Source organism: Dermacentor silvarum, chromosome 7 (assembly GCF_013339745.2).
Source record: "Dermacentor silvarum isolate Dsil-2018 chromosome 7, BIME_Dsil_1.4, whole genome shotgun sequence".
Lineage (NCBI taxonomy): Eukaryota > Metazoa > Arthropoda > Arachnida > Ixodida > Ixodidae > Dermacentor > Dermacentor silvarum.
In genome coordinates this window covers 139,735,208-139,745,578 of record NC_051160.1, presented here as the reverse complement: position 1 = coordinate 139,745,578, position 10,371 = coordinate 139,735,208, and the positions used below count along the sequence as shown (strand labels likewise).

Genomic DNA, 10,371 nt, shown 5'->3' with positions numbered 1-10,371 from the left:
CGAGCACTGACTTTTATACGGTTTTTTCGAAACCAGTTCATCACATTTTTTATGTCGCTTTGAAGTAAAGCGACAGCTGCTTCGTACTGCATGTGCTTAGAAACAAGCAACGTATCATCTGCATACTGAAAAATAGTACATGAAGTAGTTACCTGTGCCAAGTCACAAACGTACAAATTAAAAAGAAGCGGAGACAAAACGGAACCCTGTGGAACTCCTGCGTTAAGAAACCGCAAAGAACTCTTTTGGTCGCCAATACATACAATCCGAGACCGATTTACCAGGTAGTTTTGTATAAATGCATGGAAATGTCCCCGAAACCCGTAATTGTGTAATTTAGCACAAAGAATACTGTGGCTTACTGAATCGAAAGCCTTAGATATATATAAAAAAAGACCACAGGCTACCTGGTTAAGTTCGAATGTTTGATATAGAAGATCCGACAGTTCTTCAAAAAGCGCATGCGTGCTTCTTCCAGGTACGAAACCATACTGGGAAGAAGATATTATGTTTTAAGACGAACCCCTCAATCCTTTCAAGCACGTGTCTTCCAACAGTTGCGCCAAGAAAGGAAGAACAGAGATGGGGCGATAGTTCTCTGGCTTCGATGCATCTCCGCCTTTAAATATTGGTATCACGCGTGCTCTCTTTAGTGCATCTTGTATTATACAAGTATCAAGGATTCTATTAAAGATAAAAACGAGCGGATCGGCCAGAACTCTGACGTTGCGACGTATGTCTTCTGCTGATATGCCATCAAGTCCGACAGCCCGGCTTTTTCTAGATCGATGTAACAATCGATATAAGTCTTCTTTAGTTATTGGTGGAAGAAAAGCCGAATCTGTTATTGAAACAAGACCACTGTTGTGAACAACAGGATCAGTGGGTCCATCATTATCTGCGCAAACCGAAGAAAAGAAATCATTGAAGCTGTCCGCCACATTTTCATTAAAAGATCCGAAACTTTGTTATCTGATCCAAATACGTACTTAGATAAGAGCCTCTAAGCTCATTTACCAGGGACCACATTTTAGCGGGTTTATAACGCGAGGAAAAAATTTATTGCGATAGTAGTTCCTATTAGAACAGCGCATCAGTGCTGTAACCTTGTTTCGGGCTTCTCGATAGAGGCATTTAAATGTTTCATCATCAGGGTGCTGTCGACAGCGTTTCCACAAGTTTTCCTTTTCCTCGGTAGCTTTTATTATCCGATTGCTCAGCCAGTATAGGTGTGGTCTTCGCTTTCGGACCAAAACTGTTTTTCTACATGCCTTCTTTAAATCGGAAAGCGCCGCTATAAAATTATTACATACACTGTTCTGACAGCTATTTGTTAACATTGCGTTCCAGTCATAGTGGGAAAATAGTCGGTCAAATTTAATGCAATCAAATATTTCAATGTATTGGGGTTCTTTACTTTGGGATGGCTGGGAACTTGGGAATGAAAGCTGGCATCCTATAAAATAGTGGTCAGCCAACTTTTTTGTCACTCGGACGGAATTTATATTCGAAAAATCTATTGAACGGACCATCACGTGGTCAATACAGGAAGTCACAACTCGAGACAAAAGAAGCTCCTCTCGTGTAGCCTCGTTAACAACTGACTCAATGCCATAGTCAGCCAAGATGTTCAGGTAATTGGTAACCATGGCTTTCTCAGAGTTTAAAATGTGACAAACGTTCGAATTAGGAGGTAGACAAGCGAGATTTTGTTTTAGTTCATTCAAAAATGTTAGCACATGTTCGGAGGGGGGACGATAAATCGCAGCTAAGAACAAAACCATGTTAGTGTTTTCCAAGCGGAAGGCGAGGCTTTCCGCCCCCGTAAAAGTAAACGTCGCATTTGTAGTAGCCCATTTAGACTTGATGAATACTGCTATTCCACCACCTCTCCTGGCCGTTCTTGTAAAAAAGTGTTCGTGGTAATTCGGTAGACGAAACTGCGACAACATATCACCTTGAACATTTATCTCCGACAGTACAAATGCATCCACTAAGGCCAAGACGTCAGCAACATCGACAAGGAACTGATCCCAGTATTTTCTTATGCTTCTTATGTTAATGTGAACGACTGAAAAAGAAGGCCTATCGCAGTTTTCGAAAATAGTGTATCGCCATGAGTTTAAAGCATCTTATCGATGTCAGTGACGGATGCAATCCTGATGACAGGGCCTCCGTCTTCCTTTCGTGCAAAGATCTTTGCATTCCTTACCCAGACAAACTTATAAGTTGTTTTCTTTGCCTTTAGATCGAGTTTTCCAAAAAAGTTCCTTGGTAGCTTGGGTCAGGTTTTCATTGAGATACATAGCAGGTATGTTTTTTTTCTGTGCCAAGGCACGAAGCTTGCCACGAGCCGCCAGCCAAGAGTCCCGCAAAAACGGGGACGAGAATCTAATGAGCACGATAGGCGTTTTATCTTTTCTGGCAGGCAGACGGTGGATCGCAACTACGTCACGGGGTTCAAAATCTAGTATTTCTAGCTTCTGCGCAAGATCCGCAATAGCAGTTCGCAAGTTTTCTCCCGGTGAAAGTGGAAGCCCGTGTAGCTCCAGGTTCGACAGTCTGTTATACTGCTCACAACCATTAATATCAGCCCGCAACTGAAGAATCTCAGTGGATTGGGTATTCACAGTCTCCGTCAGCGACACCACTTGAGTTTCTAGGCATTTCAAGGCCGAGTCAGACTCTTTTGTCTTTATCACAACTGTGTGATAGGCTGATGACAGAAACTGTACAGAATTTTGCAGTTCAACTACAGTCTCTTTCACTGACAGCACTTCATCTATTTTTGGTTTTATCGCCAAGAGCTCGTCGAGCTTTTCTCGGAGCGGCAGAAGAACAACCATCATGTCCTCAATACCCCTTAGTTCTTCTCTGAGAGCATTTAATTCCTTTGCGAAAGAGCCAGGATCCCCAGCCACTGCAGTTCCTTCAGGATTATGGGCTGTCAATAAGCTGTTATCACTTGCAGGAGTTATGCATTGCTTGCATTTCCAGGCCTCTCTTTTTGCCACGCCCATTGATGTAAATGTATTTTCAGCCACTCCAGAACAGTTTTTGCCAAGGTGATAGCCTAGCTTGCAATCCAAACACGTCAGGAATCTGCCATCACCTGGCAGCTTCTCCAAACACGATTGACATCTGGTTCGGTCAGGCATGGTCTCACACACAGAGGGAAAAAAATAAAATTGACAAGGCTGAATATACTGCTCGCTACATACCTATCACATCAGCACAATGTTCAACACAATAAAGCAAAGTATACTTATAACATTAGCACAAGGTTCAACATAACTAGGCAGCAGTCGGCAGCACTGGCAAACAAGTATGCTCTCAAAATTAATGGCTCACCTGCCAAGACAATGAACGTGGCGATGAGTACTCGGTGACTACTTCGCCACCGACTGCGGAGCACTGTTGATTCGAAGCGTCTTTTATAGTCCGATAAAGGATCCAGGCGCCACGGTTTGGTGCGATGTCGAAGCTAGCAGCGGCCACTTTGCAGAGCAGCTTAGCGGGCAATCAGGAACACCGCCTAAACCTTCCAGCTGAATACTCGGGCCATGCCTGGGACGAAGAATTGCGCAGCCGCAGAAGCGTGCTCCAGGTTATTTCACGGCGGCTAAAGCCGCAGCTGCCAAGACAATGAACGTGGCGATGAGTACTCGGTGACTACTTCGCCACCGACTGCCTCCAATATAATAATAATAATAATAATAATAATAATAATAATAATAATAATAATAATAATAATAATAATAATAATAATAATAATAATAATAATAATATTAATGTTTATTTTTCATCATCCCACTGATGAAAAAAGCTGTAGGTACGTAAAAGCTGCTCTTCGCATAGGCAGCTTGACAAAGGCCCACAGCTACCTTTGTGCAGAACAGTCAGCAGCGGCAACAACAATAACATGCAACATACAACAAATCTGCTCAAAAACAAAAATACAGAAAATATGTTCGCACAACATACAAAGCACAAGAACGAGTATAAGGGTGAACAAATGGAACTCGTGGTTCTATTGTAGTTACGGAAGATGAACCGAACAAAATTATTCTGATCAAGGTATAATAAACTGATTAGTTTGTCCTGAGCAGAATCCCACACATGATTGCACACTGCAGCTTAGGATACACGACTGCTTTATAAATAACTAGTTGTAGAGACGAAGGGGCGATTAGAATTTTGCAACGTAGATAGCCTTCCATGCGGTGAGCAGTGTTAATTACGTAGTTTGTATAGACCGTCTATTATAACCTTGAGGTAATGTTTCCGCCTATTTATTTATATTAGTTGACAAATTGCAGAACATTATTTAGGCTGCAAAAGTGTTGTCCAGTTTTCTATTATCTTTATAATGTTAGAAAGTAGGCTTGCCACAGTTTTCAAACACTGACCATGGTATCGCTCAGGCGAGAATGAAGCTAGCGCTGGCAGTAATGCTGTCGTCTAAAATGAACGTTGTGCGCATTCTCGATTAGAGGCACGTCTCGCTGCAACAGTTTAGCTGTGCAATATTTTTAAGAATCCTGAAATTACAAGAAAACAGGATCCAAATTCACAAAACATTTTGTTTGTAATTACTGTTTACCATTCGACGACAGCCTTGTTTGTGTTCGACATCACAGCTCGCTGGCTTCTTGCAGTGCGAAGAGGTTAAGAAACTTTAGGGGAATACGATTTCTGAATACAATTTGTGAGCATAGTAATTTAGTAGTCCCAAGAATAATGCGCGTAAGACGATCAGCTGTACCCGCATGCGAAGTCTCCTCTGTCAGTGTGTTTTTAGAGCACAGCTCTCGGTGGTAGGGATGGTCGATTAAATATTTTAATCGATTAACGATTAATCGTTCGTCGGTTTAGCCTATAATCGATTAATCGCTTTTGATGCGGGGTTTTTCGTCGATTAATCGATTAATCGACTTCTTTTTCGGGCGCATTAAAAAGGCTGAAACACAGTTATCTACTCACGTAAGTACCTATTATAACGTTTGAAAATGGAACCAGGATAAGAAATACAAGGATGTAACCTTTGATAAAGAATAATGTTTAATTTCTTAAAGGCCAGCTATAATTGCCACTAGTGACTAGTGAAGGAATAAACAATATACAGGGTGTTCATATTTAGGTTTCACGGAATTTTTCAAAATTGCCTGTGTCAGGTAGCATAATTCTTATCGTTGAGCTGGGTTATTCGAAGAGGCGGACATTAGTAGCGCGAAAAATCGATAGACATACTTGACTAATTAACTATAAATTGACTAATGAACTTCTTAGTTACTTACTTTACGACAGATATTGCAATTTATGAATTGTAGCCAGTGAGGTTGCAAGACGCATCCACTTGAAATGGATTTCCAGGATGACACCAGTTTTGATATATTATTTCTCAAAGTGTGGGACGAAATACATGGGCGTTCCAGTTACTTTTGTTCTTCAATGCACTTGGTAAAAAAAGTAATTGGAACAACAGCGTTTGTTTACGGCGAGTTAGATCGTGCATATCTCCAAACTGGTGTCATTCTGGAAATTCATTCCAAGTGGATACGCCTGACAAGTAGATACGCCTGTTTTCTAATGTGTTCCTCAAGGCTCAGTCCTGGGTCCACTTCTCTTTTACAGCAAAAGCTGTATATGGCTAGGCGAAACGAAAAACCATTCGTCTCATGTTTCGGTAAACGTCTCCATTGGCTGCGCCGTCAGTTACTTCGTTCTCTACGTCGCACTCAAGCACGCACGCCATTGGCAGGGCCGTTAGTGACATCGTTAACGAACGCGTTCCCGCCATTGCCACGTTGACGCTGCTCTGCCCGCAACGCCTCCTCCTCGGCTCGCTGTTGTCGCATGCGTTCGATATCTCGAGTTAGCTCGGCGTCGTGGTTAGCAACATCCGCCCACCTTCGGCGCTTGCGTTCCACTAGAAACACAATCATGTAACCAATAATTGAGAAACGCTTCACAGCTTCGGGATTAACCCACTTCTAAACACCGGGGCCGCACGCTTCAGCTTCGCTGGTTAACCATCTGTACGGAGTGCTCGGGCGGTGTTTTTTTTTTTAAATCTATATTAACGATCTTCCGAACTGCGTTCTTTGTTCTTCCATAAAGCTATTCGCAGATCGCTGTGTTCTCTACCGTAAAATTACTAATCCTTCCGATTCCCAAGAACTGCATAGACGACCTTAACCGCGTAACTGAGTGGTGTTCTAATTGGTGCATGCAACTAAATTCAAACAAATGCAAGGCCATGCGAATATGTCGTAACACTCTCATGCACACGTACTTTATTAATGGTGCACCTGTGACGTCAGTTACTTCTTACAAGTATCTCGGCCTTCATATATCAAATAACCTTTCTTAGCATTCGCATATTGAGTATGTTGCTAATAACGCTAACCGTATGGTTTGTTACTTGCGCCGTAATTTTAGCTCTGCCCCTTCGTCCCTGAAGCTAACTCTCTACAAAACTTCAGTTCGCTCCAAATTGGAGTATGCTTCAGCCATTTGGGATCCGACTCAGTCTTCATTAGTTTCTACTCTTGAAATTATTCAAAATCGCGGTGGACGCTTTATCTTACCTTACCTTATCTTTCGTCACGCCGCAAATGTTCCCGTCTTTCCCTTTTTCACAATTTTTTCATTTTAACCCCCTTTTAAAAGAAACCCTTCTTGCCCTTCCCTTTTCCTTGCCCTTCCCTTCCCTTATATTTCGTCCGCGCTGACCGCAGCCTCGAAGTCGGGGGGCCATTGTGCCGCACAAGCCGATACAGTGACTCATTCATCCCTGGACAAGCACGGACTGGAATCGCCTTTCCGCATCAGTCGCACTCATCACCGACTCTACCAACTTCAAGAGCGCTGTTCGAATGGCTTTTGTTATTATTTTTTGTTTGTATTTTTGCTGCATTATTTTTTGTTTTTGAATCCACTCCTTTCTGTAACGCCTTCGGGCCTGGAAAGTACGTCAAATAAGTAAATAGATAAGTTCACCGGCTGCAATTGGCAAATTGCAAGATGTGTCGTAAGTTAACTATGAAGTTAATTTAGTAATGTTTGGTAATTAGTTGAATATGTGGTTCGATTTCTCGTACTAATGTCCGTCTCATCAATGATAAGAATTATGCTACCTGCCACAGGCGCTCTCAAAAGATTCCGTAAAACTTAAAAATGAACACCCTGTATGTTAAAAAGGACACTTACTGAGGAGGGTGGGGAAGAAGAAATTAGAAGAGAACATCGCAGCGACATCAAGAAGCAACGGCCCTACACGTGATCGCCACATCAAAGCGCGAGGTAGGTTTAATGCTGCCTCGCTGCAAAAGGTGCAGGGCAGCAGCTGAACGGGTGCGCGCTGATCTGAAATTATCCGCCAATTCGTTGCCTCTCAGAGTCACGTGTTGACCCTATACTGCGAGGTAAAAAGCGAAGGAAATGGCTTGACGGTAAGTTCGCTTGCCAAGACTTTCTGCCTCACGTAATGCTCTTTCCGTAGTTTATTTCTTCCTCCATGGGGGCGGGCTCTCTTCGGCCTCAGGCAGCCTGTGTGACGTGTGCGTAAAGCGCGGAAACGCTTGGCAAGCTCGGCAGGACTCGGAAAAACAGTCGACATTCGCTCTCGGTCTTCGCAGCCGCGCTGTCGTTGCTCGTGCTCCACATTCTATAGTACGATTTGAAAATTTTCACGCCACTTTAGTCACTGTCTGGAAAACGATTAATCGAACTGGTTTAATCGATTAAACCGATTAAATTAAAGGTAGACATCGATGACGATTAATCGTTTTGCGGCATACTTTTAGTCGATTAATCGATTAACCGTTCATCGATATTACCATCCCTACTCGGTGGCCCGTTCCTGTGGCTAGCGTCGGTGGTGTAGACGAGCGAACGAGCACAACAGCGAAGGATGAAAGAGAAAATCGTAGTGCCGACGACCGTTACGAGATGGCGCCAGAGTGCTGCGCGTCGTCTGTTCACTTTATATTTCTTCGGTCACAGCGTTTCATCGGCTAAGTTATGCCTCGACGCTCGACGCGCCTGCATGCATAAAAGTTTCTGAATGTTATCTATCCGTTGGCTGTTGTCACGAAAGCTTTTTGTAGTCTGATTGTATGCGCGACGCGAATTATGTAGTGCTTTCTGGAAGCCACGCGGGCCCCAGCGATTACTCCGGAACCTTCGACGAGTCACGTATAAAAGCCGACGCGCTTCATCCGCAGATAAAATTTTCGACGATTGCCGACTCTGCTCGCCGCTATCGTTGTACTTGACTGTTGTTTTAAAACGCTTGGCTCCGTCTAGAGCGTGGCGCACGAGACTGAATGTCCGCGCCAGCCAATAGCGAATTGAAAACACGTAAATAGCTGCGCTCCAATTTCGCATTAGGGAGCATCGTAATAGTCGGTGAATTTTTTATATGCTGCAATGCAACCTTGGTAAGGGTGGCGCATCAGCATCATGTTTTTACGAATCCGCCTTAATAGTATATGTATGAAGTATAACAACATTCCTATTCAGCCCTATTGACAAGGATGTGAACTAATTTTGAACAGCGTACCGCAATGAATTCGCGAGAAAGGAAGTGGAAACACGGAATGCAGAGACAGAGCAACATTCAAAACGCTAATGACGGTGGCCCGACTTAAGTGCACTTGAAATATTTGCGGCACACGAACACTTCATAAATCACTTTCTTCCAAATCCGCAGCTCTATCGCGAACAACTTCTTCCTTTTCTTAGCCTTCAAGAAGTGGCGCAAACTCATTTTCATCAATACTCTACGATTTTTTCACTGTAGCACAATCAACATGCGGCTATTTTACGCCCGCTTATCAGATGTCGCCGTTCCGTAGAGCTTTGAAACGCTACGCCACAGAAGCAGGGAACCCATCACCTTGCTACGTCTTAGGAGAAAATGTGCGTTTGTGGCAACGCCCGCATACCTGTAAAGTGCGAATTCCAAGAACGGTTTATTTTTGCGTCTCTAGCTGTCTCTCTTTTACAACACCACAGGCTGTTAGGAGCAAGCTTTAGCTCGGGCATACTCCGATGCTACCTATTCAAAACAATTGTAAAACAGAAATGCTCTACTGGGATAATTCCGGGACGGATCTGAATGAAATTTATTGCATTTGAGACAGAAAGTTGTGTTGTAGTGATATTGTCAAGCAGAACTTCTAATTAGGGCGCGAATATTTTACAAAAGTTGCCGAAAAACAGTAGCTTTAGAAAAACAGAAGCACACTGTTTGCAAGTTCATGTCATGATTCTGATGGACTTGTTTTCCTGTTTATGCCTCCATACTTGAGTTTGGTATTTGGTTAAAGCTCAACCGGGGGCCCGTAACCATTTCTGATTGTTATTTGTTTAGGTGATATCCCAGACTCGTGCGCAAATAGAGGCCGTTTTGAGTGCAACACAAGCCGGCTGTTTGTCAGCGCTGGTGATTTGTTTATGTGTTTCTAGTCTTCCTCCTAGTCCAACTGCGTTTTTGATCTGATTTACAGCGTCAAGTTCATGTGCGCAGAGGCCTCGTTTATTCACCGCGTTTCAGACACAATATGAATGCTCAGTGAAACACAATCTCATTTTACAGCATATCCAAGTCCGAGAAAAGAGTGAGGTCTAGCTACTGGATCCAGACATGCACGAAGCCGCTATCGCCGGATACGCTTGGCACCTACGTGGACACAGCCGCAGAAAAATTTGGCGACCGTGTTGGCTGGGCGTTTGTGCAGGAGGGAAAGCAGTGCACCTTCGCTGACTTCAGAGATCAGGTGAGCGTCTGATTGTCTGCATTGTTTGTCGTACTCGTGCAGCAGGTTCGTGCGCAAATAGAGGCTGTTTTGAGTGCAATAAAAGCCGGCTGTTTGTCAGCACTGCACGAGTTGCAACAGGTTCGCTTAGCTTGGCATGCTTGGCTGGCAACTGTTCCGCCCTAGTATCGCTTATAGTATTAGCACGACTATAGTACTAAACGTTCCTCAACTGAGCCTCTCGGAAAATGGCGATCAGTAGGCGTACAAATAAATCTTTATTACTTCGGATCCTTCATGGGAGACTACATGTTGAAAGCCCGCGTGTGGAAGACCCATCTTCTGTAGGCCGTGAGGTAACACATTACTCTCCTCTTCCAATTGCGGGCACAACCAGACGAGATGTTCCACATGAATGAGCGAATAAATAAATAAGTAAGCAAATAAATAAATAAATGAATAAATAAATAAATAATAATAAATAAATAAATAAATAAATAAATAAATAAATAAATAAATAAATAACGGTTATTTGCATGGATGTGGCGGTTAGCGCAGTTATTTCGGCAGCGCTCTCAATGGTAACTTCAGCGTCGTCTTGTATCAA

General features: G+C 43.3%; 1 protein-coding gene across 17 annotated transcripts in view; it reads left to right on the top strand.

Annotated features, from left to right (window-relative positions):
- The window catches only part of LOC119458481 (medium-chain acyl-CoA ligase ACSF2, mitochondrial), a 574,759-nt gene that overhangs the window by 55,582 nt on the left and 508,806 nt on the right, over positions 1–10,371 (top strand). For 13 of the 17 annotated variants that reach the window (XR_007468047.1, XR_007468045.1, XM_049671251.1 and 10 more), the window contains exon 2: positions 9,605–9,785. The exons of the other annotated variants lie outside the window; for them this stretch is intronic. Coding sequence is in view for 11 of the 13 variants with exons in the window: in XM_049671251.1 (XP_049527208.1) it covers positions 9,605–9,785 (181 nt within the window). In the remaining 2 variants the exon portion in view is untranslated. The remainder of the gene's footprint in view (positions 1–9,604; positions 9,786–10,371) is intronic. 17 annotated transcript variants of the gene reach the window in all.